The sequence below is a fragment of the Cannabis sativa genome, chromosome 7 (assembly GCF_029168945.1).
Source record: "Cannabis sativa cultivar Pink pepper isolate KNU-18-1 chromosome 7, ASM2916894v1, whole genome shotgun sequence".
In the NCBI taxonomy this organism is placed as follows: Eukaryota; Viridiplantae; Streptophyta; class Magnoliopsida; order Rosales; family Cannabaceae; genus Cannabis; species Cannabis sativa.
In genome coordinates, this window is record NC_083607.1 from 1097573 (window position 1) to 1117719 (window position 20147).

Consider the following 20147-nt stretch of genomic DNA (forward strand, 5'->3'; position numbering starts at 1 on the left):
ATTATTATTTTTATGTTGTGACTAAGAGGTCCGTGACTAAAGGTATTAGTCACAAAAATTACAATTTGTTATGACTAAATGTATTTTTAGTCACAATACTTGTTGTGACTAAAACTAAATTAGTGACAACTTGTAACTAAATACTATGTTTTAGTCACAAGTAACATTTTGTTGTGACTAAAAGTCACATTTAGTCACAAAAAAAAATATATTGTAACTAAAAATTTTTCACTAAAAGTAACAGTTTTTTGTAGTGTAACATAGATCCTAATTCATTACATACAGTAACAACAAAGTAAATAATGAGTCCTTATAAAGTAATATTCACTGTAAAATTATTTCTTTAAAATTTAAAGTAAAAAAAATATTAGTAGCATATGCTCGACAACTAAAATTTGAATCTATTTTATAGACTTACAGTGATAATTGATCATATTTATAAGTAAATAAGCCATTGGGCCGAATTAACATAGCACAACAAGAGAGCAATTCTCGATTAACAACAATGATAAAGAGATTAACATTTCTTAAGATTGCACTAAGTATCATGAGCTAAGGCCCAACAGGCAACCCAATGTGGAGTGTAAATTATGATTGCACATGAATTAGCACTCCGCACTATTAAAAAATTGGACAATCTTGGCCTATTTTCTTGTAAGGAATGGCCTAGACAATTTCCTTTTAAAACTGATTGTTTTATAGATTTGTCTAGGTCGAATGCTCTTTGAATAAAGGCATTCCCCAAGAGAAAATCTTCAAAACCGAATCACGTCTAGGAAATTGGCCTTTTAGAAACGATCATCTTGGCTTCAAAGGCTTATTTTAGGCCCAAGCTCTTCTCACCGTCTAGACCTTGTATTGTATAACCATCTGAATGACTATGTTTCTTCAGTTAGATGAAAATTGTATTTGGTTGGAGGATACTCTCTTAATTATCTTTGTAGTTGTAATAAAATTATTTTATAAATATAGTAGTATGAATCAAATAAATTTTACTTCTTGATTTTTTGTATAGCATCGATTATTTATGTATGATTTATTATAATTTGAATATTTTTGATTATGTATTGTACATGATCTTTCCTTAAAAAATATGTATAATTGTATAAATATTAAAAACAAATTGGAACTTTCTAAAATATTAATTTCCAAAAAAAAACAAAAAAACTCCAATCTAATCTATCATAAATCTCAAATTTACAATAAAAAAAAAATACAATACATATAAAGAAAAAATAACATGCATTGAATAAATTGGTGAAAAAGATAACCTTCATGCACAATAAATAAATTTTGACTGCATGTGAGATTAGGTAAAATTGAAAAATTATGTGATTTTGTATTATTTTGTTTCATCAATAATTTCATTTCATTTTATTTTCTATAAACAACAACCATATTTTTTATATTTTGTTTTAATGGACATTACCTACTTGCCTTTAGTATTTTGACCTAATAGCTTGGATAAGAACTATTCAAAGAAAGAAAGGAAAGAAAAAAGGTCACCATCATAATCACCAAATATTCCATTTGTTTTTTCTTTTTTATTTAGGATTTATTAATGTATAATTTTTTTTTTTAAAGAAAATAAATGACACTAATAATATCTAACATATGTAAAATTTGTATTAATATCCAATTTTATATATTTTAATTGAATAATTATTATATATAAAAAAACATTTATGAAAATTTTGTAAATTATTCTTTCATATTTTTTTTTTTTTTTTTTTAAAAAAAAGCATTCCCAATGCATTGGAATTCAATGCGTAAATAATAATAGAATGTTTTACAAATAATTATCAAAAAAATATTATTTTATTGATTAACATTAACAAAATACATATTTCATCATTTACTATAATTAATTATTTTTTTTTTCAATTTTGAATTTTAATAAATTGGTTAAAATTACACCTGGGTTTTTTACTCCATTCAATTTCAAAATTTAATTTATGAATTTTTGAAATTTAATGTGTCAAATTATATATTCTAAAAAAATAAGTTTACAAATATAATTAAGCTATAATTTATATATTAATTATACATATTTTTCAAAAGTTCCAACTACAACAATCTATAAATTAGATTCATAAATATCTAATATATATAAGATACAAGTATCTACACTAATTTCTTTTTTATTTATCAACTACACCAAACTATTTTAATAATGTTTTTTTTAATTAATAATTTTCTATTGATACATTAATAAACTAAATAATTATTTCATGAAGAAAGCTCCTATGTAGTACATAATGGATTATTGTCATATTAAAATACTAATTAATGGATTTTTCTAAGTAAAATTTATTATTTAAATTGACCACCTATCCTAACTCTATTATTTATACTTATATCTTACTTTATTAAATTTTATTTATTTATATATATTAGATATTTCCCATTAAATTTGACCACTATATATGAACATTGCTAAAAATATATATAAAGCAAAAGTTAAAAGTTAAATTATCAATTCTAATTTTTTTTGAAATAATTTACCATGTTGAAAATATATTTTTAAGTATAAGCATTGCCTATATATACAATATGCTTCACAATAATTTGTGTTTTTGTCATTGTAAGTTGTTCAAAAATTTGTAAATTAATTAGTTTTCTAGCTAAAAAAGAATACAACAAACATAATTATAAATTTTGGACTTAACCAAGGTCAACTCTAAGTATAGGTGAGCTAGACCTGTGTTTAGAGCTTATATTTTTGGAGACCAAAATAAAAAAATAAAAGACATCATTAGGTTTTTATTTTAAAAAATTATGTATTATAAATAACAAATATTCATAGCTCGATAAATTAGAGTGTATGATACATTATACAATAGTGCGAGTCCAAGTCTTATAAGTAAGGGCCCCAAAATACAAATCATGTTATACTCATATATTCTCAAGGTCGACTCTAGACTTAACCCTAAAAAAAAGATGTGTGCAAGTCAGGGTCGGCTCTAGGTTGACCCTAAGTATAGGCGGGCTAGACCCATGTCTAAGACTTATATTTTTTAGGACCTAATATAAAAAATAAAAAGTCTCATTAAGTTTTTATTTAAGTAAAATTAAGTATGTGATAAACAATAAATATTTACTGTTTAATTAGTTAAAGTGTACGATACTTTACACCCTAGTGTGAGTACAATATTTTTTAGAATTTAATTTCATTTAAATATGAAAATGTAGAGAATTGAAACTATAATATTTTATGTGGAATACACACACGTGAGGATTTCATAATTTTTCTTAAAACTTTTAGTACAAATAAAGACCATTTTTAGTCAATAATAGCATGCGTGAAAAAAAAAAGAAGTATTAATTAATATTTATTTAATTTAAATATTTTGTTTTTTTTTTTAAAAAAAAAAATTCTTTTGACAATATAATTATACATATAGATCCAAAATAATAATTGAGAATAAATAAATGAAGAGAACGAGGTTAATTAAGATTTTTGCTCTTTAAATTTTGGCATGTATTAAATTATGCTTCTTAAATTTTGACGTATACTAAATTATGTCCCTTAAATTTTTATCTATGTTAGACTTTGCTTATTAAATTTGGACAAAAAATCTTAAATCTAACAATCTTAATAGTTTATGAGAGAATTTTTAATAACAAAGTTCAGAAAGTATAATTTGATATATGTCAAAATTTCAAGAACAAAAATTATAATTAGCCAGAAAAAGAATATGTCCATTTTAAAATTGACATAGAGAGAACATTATATATTTTTTATTTCTAAGATTACTTTTTTTCTCTAACATATTTTTATGATGATGTTTATTATAATTATAATATTTTTTTATAAATTTTTTAAAATTACAAATAATTTATAGTATGGAAAATTAATTTAATTCTGTTAAACCTACTTATTAAATAAGGTAAAAATTATTTTAAACTCTGAAGATATTGATTGGATTCTTTAGGTTGTTAAATGATAAATTAGACCATGTATTTTTTAATAGTACTAAATAGTACTTTGAATTAATTTTCTGTTAAAATAAAACTTAATAATAACTTAATATTGATGCGTTATGACAAAATTAATTATGTCTTTTTTTTTTTACGTATGTTTGTATCATGAATTATTTTTAAATTAGTTATACTAAAAAAGATTATCAAAAATTAAGTTCATGTTTCTATTTATACCATTTTAAAAAATACATAATCTATTTTTTAATTTAATAAATAAAAAATTTAATTAATAATTTTTATAAAATATTTTAAAGATGGATGAAATTATTTTTTTTCCTTTAAAAAAAGAGAAAAAATGATCAAATTTATCTTGGTGGGCCGGGCCCACTTGTATGTAAAACTGCAAAAGATGAGGTTGATGTAGCCCATTGGCCCATTGACAGGCTGTTATTATTCAGTGTGGTACAGTCCACTATTGCACTTAGACAGACTAGAATGAAATTTTGATCCCATGCTACGTCAGTGCACATGTCTTATGGTAGTCACGTGGCCGTTTGCTCTTAAAACGACACGTGTATATACCGCGTTTGGTTCAATTATTATTATTAGTGTAATAATTAGGTTTAGTTTTAGATAAAGACAAACATGTACTAGTTGTACCTCAGGCTTGTTTGTTTCTCAATTTCGATTTTTTTAATATTATTTTTTATAAATTGTATAAAGCATTAAATAATTTAACAAATATATAAATATTAAAAGATATTTAATTATTGATTAATTATTTGATTGGTTTAAAATGTTAAAGAAGAGAAAAGAATCTATTAAATTTAAAATTTTATTTTATTTTTTCATTTTTAAAACTTCTATTATCCTTAATTTATTATAAATTCTAAATGTTATAGCATTTTTATTTACTAATCTTTTTTAAAAAATTAGTGTATAAGTCATCCAATTTGCATTTTTGTAATATTATTTTTTAAAAAATTAGCACTTAATAATAATTTAGATTTTTATTTTTTATAACAACCATAATAATAAATACAATATAAAGAGAAAATTTAAATACCTGAACAATATTTGCTTATCTCATCCAAAACAATCTAATAGTAGAAAAAAAATCTAGCAGGGGCGACCTGAGAACACACGAAAAATTATCAAATCACATACATTTTATAATATCGATTCGTGTATTCTCAGGAAACCCCTGATAGACTCCTCTACCATCTTTTCTTTCAAAAACCTTCTTCTTCTCTTTGGCATTGCTTGTGTTTTAGTATAGTTTTATATATAATTTTATCATTAGAGTACTAGAAAGTACTTTTTCTTTGTTTTATGAATGAAATGTTGTACTACACATAACAATACTAGTACATGTTACAAAATAAGGGCTTTATTTTGATGGAGTACAATTTTTGTTGTACTTCTCAATTTTTGGTTGTGTTGTGGTACTACTAATATTATTGCTTAAATTCATGGAATAATGTAGACCAAGTAATTTGGAGAAAATAAATGTGTTATTTTTGGGTTATTTGTTTTTGTTTAATAGTAATTGTTCAAGTTATATGGATTGAAATATGGATGAAAATTAATAGGCATAACTACTTCATTTTGTTCCCTCAAAAAAAAATAAATAAATAAATAAATAAATACTTCATTTTGTTGTTCAAAAAAAAAAAAAAAAAAAAACTACTACTTCATTTTGCATGCACACAAAATCATGTGTGTCTTAAGTTAATTGAAGTTTTGGGTAAAAAAATCTAATTGAATTTTTAATATATGAAAAAAATTATACTTTTTTTTATGTAGTGTTAAGAATAATGTTTAGAAATATAATTTAGTATTTTTTTTAATAAAATATGAAATGTAGCATTTTGAAAAAATAAATTAAGTATTAAAATAGTTATATTTTTGAAATATTTGCACCAACAACTATTATTATTAAATTATTTAAGAATTTACCCTTACCTATTTTAATACTCACAATTTAGGCATTTCTTTTTGATAGGTATACCAATGTATATTTATTGCTTCTCTCTCCGCCTACATGCTAATTTTTTTTTTCTTTTTCTAGACAGTAGCTTTTTTTTTTTTTTTAATAAAAATCTAATTTTTTTTTTCAAAATAACAGTAAACTAGGTTGATCAAATATATATTTTTTTTTACATTCTATTCTTTTTTTTTTATTATTATTTTACATTCTTTTTTGTTTTTTAATCTAATTAGTAGTTTTAGAAAAAAAATAATTATATGTATCAACGTGAATTGTAAATTATTTATGAAATTTTCTTAGACCATTTTATTGTTTTAAATACCGCTACACGTCTACTAAAATTAAAAATTAACCATATGTTTTTCTTTTACATTTTATTGACTCTCCTAGTTGATATACAATCAGATTTTTTTTTTTAAAAAAAAAATTATGTGAATAAACGACACAAATTGTTATTATTCTCACTTTCTTTATTTTTTTTTATTTCAAAAGTTTTTTCAGCCACGCAATTTATTATTTGGACACAAAAATTACACTATTATAATCTATTTTTTAAAGTGATCATTTTGACATGTTAGAAGCATATATTTTTTTGCTATAAAAAAAAATGACTAAAATTAAAAGTTAGACTAAGGTTTCTTAAACAACAAAATAACACACTATAATTTAAAATGTAAACAAGAAATTATAAGTCTCCTCCAATATTTATCTTTTTACTTTTTTTTTCCTTTTTGTTTACTTTTTCTTTTTCTGACATTATTATCTTCTTCATTTATTTATTAATTTGTTTTTTTTGAAAAAATCTTCTTCATTTATTATTATTTTTTTATTATTCTTTTTCTCTAAATTTATTATTTCTCTTAGTTTTTTTTATTTTTCCTCTAACACTTAGATATCTCTCTTACATTTTAGTGACTCCGAAAAAGGACGATCAGTGTTAAAAGAAACTTTTTTATTCCTTTTTTATATTTTGTAACAAAAAGTAATAAATTTAAAATTTAATAAACTTTAACATATCAAGTAACATCATAACTTAACTTAAAGTCTTTTGTTATTTTGTATTTAAAAGTTAAAATATAGTATACTAATAATAAATTTATTTAATAAAAAGAATTTAATATGTTAATAAAAAAACTTATAAAGTTACCAAATAGTATCTAAAACATAATAGAATTAGTTACAATATGAAAATTATTATATATATTAATTTTAAAGTTGTCTGATCAAAATAAGGAACCAAATGTGTATGAGAAAAAAATTATCTTGAATTAATTTTTTTCTAATAAAAAGTAACTAATTGATATATTATTTACATCAAAAGCAACCAAAAGGTTGCTTTTTTTAAAATTTGCAAAACACTGAAATTTCTGGAAGCGAGATTTTTTTATTTTTTTCAATTTTCGGTAATTATTTTATATTTCGGTATTTATGCTGACGTGGCAATCGGTATTTATGCAAATAATTTTCTTAAAGGTATTTTTATAAATAAAATCAATTTTATGTATAATATTGAAAAGACCCCTATATTTTTTTAATAAATAATAATAAAAACACAATGGGTTGTTCTTGCTACAAAACCCTCTTATGTTTTGATTTTTATATTTAACTCCCTTATTTATTTTTTTTTATGGGAAAACTCCTTTATATTTACTTTTTTTTTTTTTTTGATATATATATATACAAATTTAAGGTATCAACAGAATATCGTTGTTAAATTTGTAATCTTTTTGTTAAAGAATTTTTCGAGTCTGGGTGAGGAGCTTTGGGTGTAGCTTCTACTGTACCACTCTTGAGCTAGCCCGACATAAAACTCACATCATCATATATTTTTGTTTAATAATTAAGGATTATTTCACAAAAACATAAAAACAACAAAAAAATTACAAAAACACGGTTTTTTGGAATTTTAAATATTTTTACGATATTTTTGATTTTATTTACAGAAAATACGGTCTTTTATGTTGTAATCTTGTTCATTTATTATTGATTTTTTGTTATCTGTATATTATTTTTGTTGTTATTTTGATGTTATTTTGATGTAGTTTTCTTGTTGATTTTATACTGTTTTCGTGTTATTTTTTGGAAAACCGTAAAAATGTTAAAAAACATTCTTTGAACGTAAAAATGTAAATATTTTACAAAAAATAGTACCTTATAATTATTCCTAATAAATATCAACAAATAATACACAAATATTGGGGATTTGAGTAGAACCAATATTTTTGTATGTAATTATGTAATTAAGTATATTCTATAAATTTTTGTTGTTCTATGTTTTCATATGTATTGTGGATCAATTATTGACATTTTCATGTGCTATCGAAATTTTATATAAGGTTTCTTTGGGTTGATTATACTTTCAAGACTACCATTATTTTATGATATTTAGAAAAATACCACAAAACTTATAGAATTTGCAACAAAATACCAAAATATAACACAACTATTTAGGCTTCTTAATTTTGTACAAATTCAATTTTGTATGGGGTATATTGAGAAATACCTCTTTTATTTATCAATTAACTAAAACTACCTCTAATTTTTTATTTAATTGAAACATACCTCTTTTTATATGTATTGTACCCAAAATACCCTGATATAAGGGAGTCACACGGAGAGTATATTGAGGTGGCAAGGGTAAAATCGGTAAAGTGTTTAAAAAAAAGGTAAAAATGATAGTTTTTAAAAAAGAGGGTAAAAATGAAAGAAGACAATATAAAAAAGGTATAGAGTCTAATTTCCTCATTTTGTATTTCGAACTTGCAATGATTTACAATGGTTATAGGCCCGACCGTACCTATCATAGAAAACGAAAATTTTCACAAAATACTTAAAATTACACAATTTTTTTTACATTCTTATAGATTTTTTGTAAGGGAAAGCAACATTGTTTTTAACTTTTATGTTGCTGTAATGTTGTGTTACATTTTGTAACGTGAAAATAACATCTTTTTTTTTAAAAAAAACAACATAATGTATTAAGAAAAATTACATAAAAAAAGTATTTTTTTTTTTTAAAAAAAAAAATTACTCCATAAAAACGTAATTATTTTATTATTTTTTAGTATTTCTGAAATAATACCTTTAGAAACTACCATTCAATCGAGGACTCAATCTGGAGGTCCTCGATCTGGAGTGGGCATTAAGCCCTAATACCTCAAATTGATCATATTAAATTAAGTACATAAAACACTATTTTTTGTTATTTTTTTTTACATTTTTACGTTTAAAAGATATATATATATATTTTTTTATATTTTTATAGTGTTTTTTAACAACTCTAATGTAATGAGAAAATTCAGTAAAATAATATCAAAACAACAACAACAAATGTACAAATAATAGAAAATGAACAATAAATTAATAAAAATATAATATAATAATACATCAAAATATTGTATTTTCTGTAAATAAAATTATAAGAAATCAAAATTCCATACAACTATATTTTATAATTATTTTGTTATTTTTGTATATTTGGTGAAATAATCTTTTAAAAAAAAAAATACGAGAAAATTACATTATATATCCACTTTACTTTACATATTTTAATTTTTTACATTTATTTCTATATTTTTTAAAATATACACTTTTATAGATAATGTCTTCATTATATCCTTAGATTAATGTAAATTATATGTTAGATTTAAGTAGAGTGTGATGCTATCTTGGTCAACCCACTCATAAAAGTAGGTATATTTTAATGAAATATATTTTGAGAGTATTTTTAATTAATGAATATAAAAAATAGGTATTTCTCAACTTATCTCAAAAAATACCATATTCGATAATGGGCTGGGCCTTTAATGGGCTTGCAAAGCTTTCTCTTCAAAAGAGCCCATAAAGACGACAATGAATTGACAAGCTTTCTCATTCATCCCAAGATTTTCTTTGCAACCAAAAAAAAAAAAAAAAGAAAAAGAAAAATCTGAAGAGAAAACTTTGCTGGTCTTCTGAGCTTTACTCAAATCCCAAAATCTTTTGTGTTTGGGTTTCGAATTTGACCTACAATGTCTGATAATGATGGTAGTGGTGACGACTACGCTACTTTTCGGAGCAAAGTACGCTTTCATTTCGTATATATATCTCAATTTGAAAGTCAAATTAGGTTTTGATTTTTATTCGTTAAATTCTTACAATGTTTGTGTGGAATTTCATTCTTTTTTATAATGATTGAATTCAAGTAAGTAACTGTGAACGTCATTGAATTTGCAGTGAAGAAATCTGTGGTTTCGATATTGATTTTATGATTGGCTTGTATTTCTTTATTGTTTCAAATTAGGTTTCTTTATTAGTTGTGAAGTGGTTAAATTCTTACAATGTTTGTGTGGATGGAATTTCATTTTTTTTTAAAGTGATTGAATTCAAGTTAGTAACTGTGAACGCCATTGAATTTGCAGTGAAGAAATCAGTGGTTTCACTATTGATTATAATGGGGTTTTTTCTTATATGATTGGCTAGTATTTCTTTTTTTGCTTCAAATTAGGTTTCTTTAGTTGTTGTGAAGTGGTTAAATTCTTACAATATTTGGGTGGAATTTCATTTTTTTTATAGTGATTGAATTCAAGTAACTGTGAACGCCATTGGATTTGCAGTGAAGAAATCAGTGGTTTCGCTATTGATTTTATGATTGGCTTGTATTTCTTTCTCGTTTCAAATTAGGGTTCTTTAGTAGTTGTGAAGTGGTTAAACTCTTACATGTTTTTGTGGAATTTCATTTTTTATAGTGATTGAATTCAAGTAACTGTCAATGACATTGACTTTTTAGTTAAGTTTTTTCTTGATTGTGTGGGTTTTGATGCAGTGAAGAAATTAGTGTTATAGATTATGGAGTTTCTTTATTGTATATTTGGGGACTTATTGTTGTGTAATTTTCTCAGCGTAATTCTAATGGGTCAGGCTATGAGAGGTCCATGACGAGGGACTATAAGGATAGAAGTGGTAGAGGAGGTGACAGAGGAAGGGGCGGTCGTAATGACTATGACCGTCGTCACAGCCGAGATCATGACAGGTTTTTATTAAATTTTATGGAAATGTTATCAAACCAGTAAGGAATGAGCTATGTAAATGTGTGGATTTATGTAAAATGATGTGGCGAAGTGGGAAATTGAAAATTATTGTACTCGTTGCAAAATGATTTCTAATATGTTTTTGGGTTGTAATTTCTCTAATATTAGTAGAATTTGTAATTTTGTTGCCTATAGTGTGGCGAAGTGGGCTTATGCTCACAACTTAAATGGAGTGTTGGATCTATCTAGCATTCCAGAAAACATTATCTGTAATGAATATGAGGTCTAATTTCTTTTGTTGAATCTATGAACGCTCTGTTTCTTTTAGAAAAAAAATGTGTGGATTTATGTTAAATTGTGTATTGATTTGGGTTTTGTATGTTTTCTTTGTAGGCGACGAGATTATGATCAAGGAAGAGATAGAGATAGAGGAGATAGAGGAGAGAGAGAAAGAGAAAGAGATAGAGATAGAAGGCCTAGGCATAGAGAACGTTCACGCTCAAAGGAAAGATCAAGATCACCCTCTTCTTCACGTTCTCGTTCTAAAAGGTGATTATTCAACGTGTTCAGCTTAATTTTAGATTGTTCATATTGATTTAAAATCCCCTAGCTATATACCCTTTTGGTTTTTCAGTTTATGTTGCCACTTTAAGTTTGTAATTTACCAATATCTTATTGGAACACTAGTAGTGATTTATCTTTTGAAAATGTACTTATTCTTCTTCAGCAAGCGAGGTAGTTTCTTCGATGTGGCGCCACCTTCTGTGAACATGATGCCCGGTGCTGACATGCCAGGTATGGTTTTAGCTTGTAAAGTTATTATTCAGTTGACATGTTAATAATTCTAGTTTGTGTCGTTAACTAGTATAATATGTTGCAAGAAGAATTGTGGTCTCTTGCTACTTTTAGTGTTTTTGCTTGAAAACTATTTTATAATGGTTTACTATGGGAACTGAGAGCCATTGTTCTGTTGTTTGGCTGTTGTGTGTGTTTTTTGTTTGTGATTTTGTTGATGGTTTGGGTAAGAAGGCAATGTTGGGTTGGCGTGACCACGTAGCCTTTATGTCCATCGACGATTGCATCAGTTAGCTGGATCTTGTTCGCCTTCAACCTCTACAGTTTCCATTTGGTAGACTTACTAATAATTCCCTAGCATCTGAAGTGACGGAACTTATTTCTTACTCTATATATATATGATGGTATATTTTAGGTTTCTCTTTTCGGTTTCGTTGTAAATGAAATAGGTAAGTCTAGGTTATTAAATGTATTATCTCTTCACATTGGCTGGGACGTGTTTTCGCTTTTAAATGATTTCAACAATCGTTCTGAACTTTACCTCTTCCTTTTTATTAACAACACAGGGCAGCTGTTGGCTGTTCCTCAAACAACACCTGGAGTGGTGCCAAACATGTTACCCTTTGGAACAACACAAGTCTGTATCTTTCATTGACATCATTTTGTATGGTTATGATACCCTTGTTTTCATCTGTAATTTGGTGTGGTAATACCATATTGCCTTTAATATGTTTCAGCTTTCTCTTCCCATGATGCCGGCCCAGGCTATGACTCAGCAGGTAGAATTATAAATACCATATGTACGTCTATAGAAATATTTAGTGATTACTATCTATGATTCATATTTGTCATCTTTGCTCTCTTTTAGGCTACAAGGCATGCTCGCCGAGTATATGTTGGTGGACTTCCTCCGTTAGCTAATGAGCAGGTTTTTCTTTGAGTTCCTTTTCTGATCTTCTGTTTTAGGTAGTAAGAAATATGTCTTGCTTTCCTTTGAACACTTTGAAGGATTGTCCTATGTTTGAACAGACCATTGCAACATTCTTTAGCGGTGTCATGGCTGCAATTGGAGGAAACTCCTCCGGCTCAGGTAATTATATATCTCACGATAGAAATTTACAACAAGCATTATTTTATAGTCTGTTATTTTGAACCGAATGTGCAACTCATTTCTTTCTCATGCGCTGTTTGAGTAGAGTATGTATTTTTTGGCATTTGCTTAGCAGGTGATGCAGTTGTTAATGTCTATATCAATCATGAGAAGAAGTTTGCATTTGTGGAGATGAGAACTGTTGAAGAAGCAAGTAATGCAATGGCACTTGATGGGATCATATTTGAGGCAAGTTTGATAAGGACATATTTATACCGTGATAAACATCATTAGGTCTAATTGATGATGATCTATTGGCTGAAATTAAAACACATGTTAGAAATGAAAACAACTATTTTTACAGTGTTTTGATTTCATCTATTCGATCTACTTAATCTAACATTGTTATCACGGTGTAGAAATTTGTGTACAAATGCATGTCTATTGAACCTGTTCCATTTTTGGGGTTATCTTAACCAGAAAAATTGTGTAAATAAGTGAATTTAACCAGATGAGACACTCTCTGATTGAATAACTTTATAGAACTGTGGTTGGTTGTTTGACCATTGGAAAGCTTGTGATGTGACCTGAGAAAATGCTGATTGCAGCTCAACTCCATCGTGCTATGGGTTTTTTCATGACTAAAATAGATTACCTATTTATTATTTATAGGGTGTTGCTGTAAGGGTGCGGAGGCCAACTGACTATAATCCTGCATTAGCTGCAACACTTGGTCCTAGCCAACCTAGTCCTCACCTTAACTTGGCTGCTGTCGGACTCATTCCAGGGTTAGCTTTTTTAGTACTTTTAAAATTTGGATTGCTCTTTATGCACTCTAAAGTTGAAAAAGTCTCGGTGCTGATTCTTGTTACTCGGATGACAGTGCAATCACTGGAGCAGAGGGACCTGAACGTGTTTTCGTTGGTGGGCTTCCGTATTACTTCACTGAAGAGCAGATAAAAGAATTGTTGGAATCCTTTGGGTGAGAACATCAGTTCCTACTTACGAACCACATTATTGACTATTTTAATGCCCGATGCTTTATGCTTGTTTATGTTGTTCTCTATGTTTCTTTTTGATGAAATAAATTAAACAAGGAAGAAGATACCTGCACTCATAGATCTCACATTTGTGTCAGACAAACTGTTAGTACTTCATCTAAGTTTTCAAATTTTACAATGCAGACCTCTCCGTGGCTTCGACCTTGTTAAGGATAAAGACACTGGAAACTCTAAAGGATATGGTTTTTGTGTTTATCAGGTGAACAATCAAAGTTTAGATGGAAACTTAAGTTTTCATCTTTGGAGTCGCTAACCTTACTACCGATGGTTGTCGTTATGTGATGAAATTAATATGATTGGTTGATGATAAGGCTGTTTTATTTTCTTTATTCATGCACACATTGCTTTGTAATAACTAGTCCAGAGTATTCTTCTCGAATCTGATTTTGTTGATTTTGAAACAAGTTCAGGACCCAGCTGTGACAGACATTGCCTGTGCTTCTCTTAATGGTTTGAAAATGGGGGATAAAACTCTAACTGTTCGACGTGCTACTATGAGGTTGGTACTCTTTGATTAAATAGTCTTGCCATATGCAACCGATAGGGGGGGAATATCTCAATTTATTCAAATCTCAAACTTCCATGTTTGTTCCTTATTTGCTTATTAATTCCTTTTACAATTTACTATAACAGATTTATTTATTATCAATTCCACTTCATATAATCTTAAGAAAGGTTCTATTCACTAAGAAATATTAATTATAACTCACATGAAGTTTCCTTTTACTTGATTCATATATTATGCAATTACAACATTTGAGATTTTATTTGAACTATTTACAATGTTATTTCCTTTAGGATGTAGTTAGGCATTGTAGTGGATGTCTTGTATGATTCCGAATTTATTTTAAATGTTTTGGTATAGTCGAAGACTGACTTGCATGAAATGTTTTGTTGAATATTCTTTTGTAGCGCTGGGCAATCCAAATCGGAACAGGATAGTATTTTGGCTCAGGCGCAACAGCATATAGCTATTCAGGTCAAACTTAACCTTTGCTTCGTGTTTTTTATTTTTTTTTTCTTAATCTTGTCATCGATATGGTGGACTCAAAATTTTAAGCTATACAGAAAATGGCACTGCAAGCTGGCGGTGTAAGACTTCCTGTAGGCGGGATGGGCTTTGGAGGAAATGGAGAAAGTCCAACTAAGATTTTATGTCTCACCGAGGTATTTTACAAAGCTGAATAGTTTCGATGATTCAATAGTTATGCACTCTGTTTGTACGGGTTGTTATTAGATTGGTTTTCGTAAGTGAAAATGGTCCGATCACTGATTCTTGGTACACTTTGTTCCATTCCATTCAGGCAATTAGTGCTGATCAACTGGCGAACGATGAAGAATATGAAGAAATTTTAGAGGATATGAAGGATGAATGTGGCAAATTTGGTATGTATATATATATTTATGCTTTATATACTTGATGGATGCAAATATGTTTGTATATCTTAATATAATTTTGTAACAGTAATATGATATTATGTATATACAAATTACACGCAAACTTGACAAAAAGAAAATAAATTCAACCAATTATATACATTTAGGATTGTGTATCAAATTTGTGTATAATATCTGTGTACATATCAATACATCACTTTTGTGGCTTCAATAAAGAACATATATATATATAAATATTTGTGTATATATAAAATATTATAAATTATGCACATCTTGCCTAGTTTACTACTTTGATATATTCAAATACAACTTGGTTGTTTTGTCTTGAGACTTCTTTCTGAACGGATTAAATTTAATTAGGAACTGTGGTGAATGTCATCATTCCTCGGCCGAGTAGTCAGAGCGGAGAGCCAACCTCAGGTGTCGGAAAGGTATATTGAAACATCATCAGCAGTACAATATTCTCCGAAACTGAAAATCTTCTTCGGGTTTTAATGGGGTTTGATCATTTGCAGGTGTTCTTGGAATATGCGGATACCACGGGTTGCGCGAATGCGAGGAATGTATTGAATGGAAGAAAATTTGGGGGTAATATTGTGAATGCTGTTTATTATCCAGAAGACAGATATTATAGCAAGGATTTTAGTTATAGTGCCTAAGAATAATATTAAAAATTTTAGGGTATGCTTTTTGCCATATTTTTTGTTGTTTTTTTATTGGGGAATTTTTTTGTTAACAGTATGAAAAAAAAATAGTTAAATGTGACAAGAATAGAAGATGATGATGATGATGGTGTAATATTAGACAATGCTTTTTTTATGGGAAATTTGATTTTCTGTACTTAAAAAATCTTAATATTTTATTCTTAAATCAATACATTTCAAACTAAAAAATATATGTCACTTTTATTTAAAACCTAAAAATACCCCTCTCATAACTCAGTTCCATTTTTTCCCAACCCGCATATGCATCAGACCCCCCATCGGATCCCCCATCGGACCTATCGGACTCTATTGGACCCTAACCCAATTTTCGGACCCTCCTATCAGACCCATCGGACCCAACCCAATTTTTTTCCCAACTCGCAAGCATCGGACCCCCCATCGAGGTGCCCATCGGACCCGATCGGGCCATCGTCTTCCCCAAACTACAATTTTTCCAAATCCCAGATCTAAACCTAAAATCGAACTTAAATCTAACAAAACTCACGGTGCACACATAAACACACACATTATACATTATAACCTTAAAATCAATACCTATCAATACTCCAAAACATATATCACACAAAAAAAAATCACAAAAAAAAGGGGCCAGCGGTGGGAGATCGGTTTTGGTTTGGGAGGGGGCCGGCGTTGTGAACGGTGGTGAGGGGGGGGGGGGGGGGGTTTGGGTTGTGGTTCGGTTTGGGTTGTAGACGAGCAAAGTGAAGGAAAAAAATATAAAAATGAAAAAAAAATGAAAAAAATATAAAGTGAAGGAAAAAAATACTTATTTTTCTTTTCATATTTAAGCTATTTCTGAGAAAGAAAAAATACTTTTTAATATTTTGATAAATTGCAACCCTAATTTTTTTTTACAGGGATACATAATATAATTGATCAAGAGCTCCTACACATTTTTAAGGAAATTTGTAATATATATATATATACATATATATATATTATAATTTTTAATAAATTTAAACAATTTTGAATGTTAAAATTATATTTAAATTGTTTATTGCATATCATATCAAAATTCAAAACAAATCATTCTTCATTTGGACAAAAGGAAGGTGCTTTGCTAAATCATTATTTAAATATATTATTATAATGTTCTAGCAAAAAAATATAAATTAAAAATATGATTTATTATTATTATTATTATTATTTAAACAAAATATGAGATAAATATATGAGTGTACTTGTATAGTTTGAGTAATGATACTATATAATATTTTAACAATCAATGAGATGGAAAAAATTTATATAAATAATGAAATAATCTATAGTAAAGATATAAATGCATGCTAATTATTAAAAACATAATCATAGGAAAGTACAAAAGAAGACACTTGTTTGTGAAAAACCATCCAAATGTTTAAACAATCAAAACAACAACAACAAAAAAAATATAAACTTAACAAACTTAATGATCTCTTCTTCATCTTAGAGCTCTTAATTTCTCTAAGAAAGCAAAAAAAAAAACAATTATTATACTAAATGAATTAAAGAACTAAGCAAAAACAATTCACTTCCTTCTATTACGATCATTACACTTTCTTCTTTTTATTCTTATTCTGATAATTCTGATTTTGATTCTGATTCTTTCCATGGCGATTCGAATCATTACTCACATTACAATTACTATTACTAACACAACCAAACTTTCTCTTCATTTCTCTCCACAAACTCACCTTCTTCTCTTTCTCTTTTTCATTCTTCTTCTTCTTCTTTTTCTTCTTACTCTCATCTTTCTCAATCTCCTTCTTTATAACACAACACTCTTTCTCAAGCTCAACTAGCTTCATACTCATCTTCTCCATTTCAATCCTCATGCTCTCCTCCTCACCACACACCAATCTCGCCTCTTCTTCTTCTTCTTCTTCTTCTTCTTCCTCCTTTTTCTCCCCAAACCGAGCGCTACCTTGACAACCTTGAACTTCCTTCATGATTGACTCTCTAAGTTGCAATTGTGCCACAAACAATACTTGAATCGTCACTCTCAATGGGAGCCTTTCGTTTTTCGCAGCATGATCACAAGCTTCTTCTGACATGTTGTTGAAATCTAAAGCTTGACACACTTTCTCTCGCTCTGATTCGGTTAAGTACTTATGTTTGTCTAAGTAAATGTCAATAGCTCTGTATAATCCATCTGAGTTTCTATTAGTTCCCATTGATAAACTAACTGATAACTCAGCTAATTCCATGAAAGTCTCTAACTTTAAATCTATATCACAACTAGCAATTTCAGCTAAGAATTCTTCAAATAGTTCAGCAACTAAAATCAAACCTGTCAAATGAGAACTTGAGTAGTTTCCATAAAAGTGCTTCAAAATCCTTCTTATGCAATCAATGTCAACTCGGTTTTGAGAGATTATCATGAGATCTTTAACACTTGCATGATGAAGATTTGTTCCAATTCTAAACTCCAAACCTTCTAAACATTCCAAGCTAGCATTGAATAACATTGCTGATCTTAGAATCTCAAGCAATATAGAACAAGGAATTATGATTAGTCCTCTTTCTCTTGGCAAAAGTTTCTCCACAGCTTCAATGATTTCTTTCTCTGAATTTCTCTCTGTCATAGTGGGAATTAACACCCTTTTCTTAACATAGTTAAGAAGTGAAGATGTCACATAGTTTAATGGAACACCTCTCTTGATCATTTCATAGATTAAAGGCTCATAGAGTTTGAGTGACAATGTAGTAAGATCCTCATTTTGTTGCCAACTCAAACCGAAAAGCCTTCTTTTTGCTTTTGGCCACTCTTCATCTTCCTCTTCCTCTTCCTCCTCCTCCTCCTCATCATCTCTATCACTAGTGTTTTCATCATTGTTGATTGGCTCACCGAGAAGGCGAGGATCGGTGAGAGCCTTGGCAATTAGGGAATTCAAACAAGTACCAACTAAACCAAGTTGAATTGCTTGATCAAGAATGTTGTTGTCAATTGTTCTAAGTGACTTGAGTGTTTGATCCCAACTAGAAAGTACATTTTTTTCAAAATAACTAAGAGCCCTTTTCAAAAGATTGTTTTTTGAATGAGTTTCATTCATTCCCAAATGATGAGCAACACAATAGAGTTGAATCACATTATCTTGTGAGATATGAATTTCATAGCCTTGACAAAAGCTTATAACAAGCTCTAAAGTCTTTGAATTCATAGTGATTTCACCAAGAAATTGAGTAACATCTTTAGGTGATGATCCATTTTTGAGAATTGAATCAATGTTAGCACATTTTGTAGCCAAAACTTCCTATAAAGATTAACACATAAATCAAATCAAAATCATCATAATCATAATTAGAGTATTAATAACTTAATGGGGTTTTAGAATTACTTACATATAACTCAATATCATATGAAGAAGAAATAGGCTTGGCAATCCTAAGAAGAAGATAATATTTTTTGAGTCAAATATTTTGAGCTATAATTAATCAAATAAAAAAGTAATGAGAAAATTTGTTACCATGATGAAAGGACTTTGCTTGGTGCAGTGGACATACTCCTTTGAATCTGCAATGGAGATTTGTGGAGAGATGAAGAAGAAGAAAAAGATGAGATTTTTGAATTTTGAAACATTTTTTTCAAGTGTTTTAGTTTCAACTGTTATATGAGTAATTAAGCATTATTACTTAGTATTTTAGTATGATCAAGTAAAGATAAAAAATCAGAATACTAACGTTAGTGTAGAGAAAAATAAGGATTAGTTAGTTTTAGTTGCAAAATAATAGGAATTGTAGAGATATTATATTATTACTAAGTCAAAAAAAAAAATACTTTAATTAATTTAAAATAAATAAATAAATAACTCACTTAGTTTTATTATTATGATTATTACAATAATGACCCATCATCTTCAATCAATTCGATGATTATTATTTATTCAACAACTGCATTAGCTTATTATAATTCTTTTTTTTTTTTGTTTATCTCTTTTCTCATCAAAACCCCATTCTCAATTTTTGTTGAAAAGATCAATTTTTTATATAAAGTTTTTACTTTTATCCATTTTCATCAAAACCCCAAGACTCAATTTTCTTTCTTTAGTTGAAAAGACCAATTTTTTACATAAAGTTTTTTTTTTTTTATAAACATTCTCATCAAAACCCCTTTCTTAATTTCTTTATTTAGTTGAAAAGATCAAATTTTTATACAAAGTTTTTCACTTTTATCCA

At 27.6% G+C, this 20147-nt stretch overlaps 2 protein-coding genes and 1 long non-coding RNA gene across 9 annotated transcripts; 1 reads left to right on the top strand and 2 right to left on the bottom strand.

Annotated features, from left to right (window-relative positions):
- Positions 1 to 313: 313 nt before the first annotated feature.
- LOC133039956 (uncharacterized) lies at positions 314 to 5260 on the bottom strand. Of its 2 annotated transcripts, none has more exons than XR_009688900.1 (2): positions 4991 to 5260; positions 314 to 870 (listed from the first exon to the last, which is right to left on the bottom strand). It is a non-coding gene; the product is annotated as an uncharacterized LOC133039956 (long non-coding RNA). The 2 variants fall into 2 exon arrangements; XR_009688899.1 differs by having other exon boundaries at positions 314 to 878.
- A 4514-nt stretch (positions 5261 to 9774) lies between these two features.
- On the top strand, positions 9775 to 16085 carry LOC115697459 (splicing factor U2af large subunit B). Of its 6 annotated transcripts, none has more exons than XM_030624472.2 (18): positions 9775 to 9975; positions 10795 to 10925; positions 11317 to 11472; positions 11651 to 11718; positions 12285 to 12355; positions 12456 to 12497; positions 12587 to 12646; positions 12748 to 12808; positions 12945 to 13057; positions 13481 to 13596; positions 13692 to 13790; positions 13993 to 14068; positions 14280 to 14368; positions 14782 to 14848; positions 14938 to 15036; positions 15174 to 15255; positions 15628 to 15698; positions 15783 to 16085. In XM_030624472.2, exons 1-18 carry the CDS (start codon positions 9925 to 9927, stop codon positions 15924 to 15926), a joined length of 1596 nt encoding a protein of 531 aa, XP_030480332.1. In that variant the 5' UTR covers positions 9775 to 9924; the 3' UTR covers positions 15927 to 16085. The 6 variants fall into 6 exon arrangements, with proteins under 6 accessions (XP_030480332.1, XP_030480331.1, XP_030480333.1 ...); XM_030624471.2 differs by having other exon boundaries at positions 9779 to 9975; positions 12942 to 13057; XM_030624473.2 differs by lacking the exons at positions 9775 to 9975; positions 10795 to 10925; positions 11317 to 11472; positions 11651 to 11718 and adding an exon at positions 11953 to 12052 and having other exon boundaries at positions 12942 to 13057.
- Positions 16086 to 16970: 885 nt separating this feature from the next.
- On the bottom strand, positions 16971 to 19880 carry LOC115697635 (BTB/POZ domain-containing protein At5g17580-like). The gene is made up of 3 exons (XM_030624717.2): positions 19439 to 19880; positions 19314 to 19356; positions 16971 to 19225 (listed from the first exon to the last, which is right to left on the bottom strand). The coding sequence occupies exons 1-3, from the start codon at positions 19549 to 19551 to the stop codon at positions 17522 to 17524; spliced, it is 1860 nt and encodes a 619-aa protein (XP_030480577.2). The 5' UTR covers positions 19552 to 19880; the 3' UTR covers positions 16971 to 17521.
- Between the last annotated feature and the right edge of the window lie 267 nt (positions 19881 to 20147).

Bases quoted from the DNA above. Each gene is read 5' to 3' on its own strand.
- LOC115697459 (XM_030624471.2), top strand. From the start codon at position 9,925: ATGTCTGATAATGATGGTAGTGGTGACGACTACGCTACTTTTCGGAGC. The intron at 13,597-13,691 runs GTTAGCTTTTTT...CTCGGATGACAG, and splicing joins GCTGTCGGACTCATTCCAGG to TGCAATCACTGGAGCAGAGG. The intron at 15,037-15,173 runs GTATTTTACAAA...CATTCCATTCAG, and splicing joins AGATTTTATGTCTCACCGAG to GCAATTAGTGCTGATCAACT.
- LOC115697635 (XM_030624717.2), bottom strand. From the start codon at position 19,551: ATGTTTCAAAATTCAAAAATCTCATCTTTTTCTTCTTCTTCATCTCTC. The intron at 19,357-19,438 runs GTAACAAATTTT...TCTTCTTCTTAG, and splicing joins AGCAAAGTCCTTTCATCATG to GATTGCCAAGCCTATTTCTT. The intron at 19,226-19,313 runs GTAAGTAATTCT...TAATCTTTATAG, and splicing joins CATATGATATTGAGTTATAT to GAAGTTTTGGCTACAAAATG.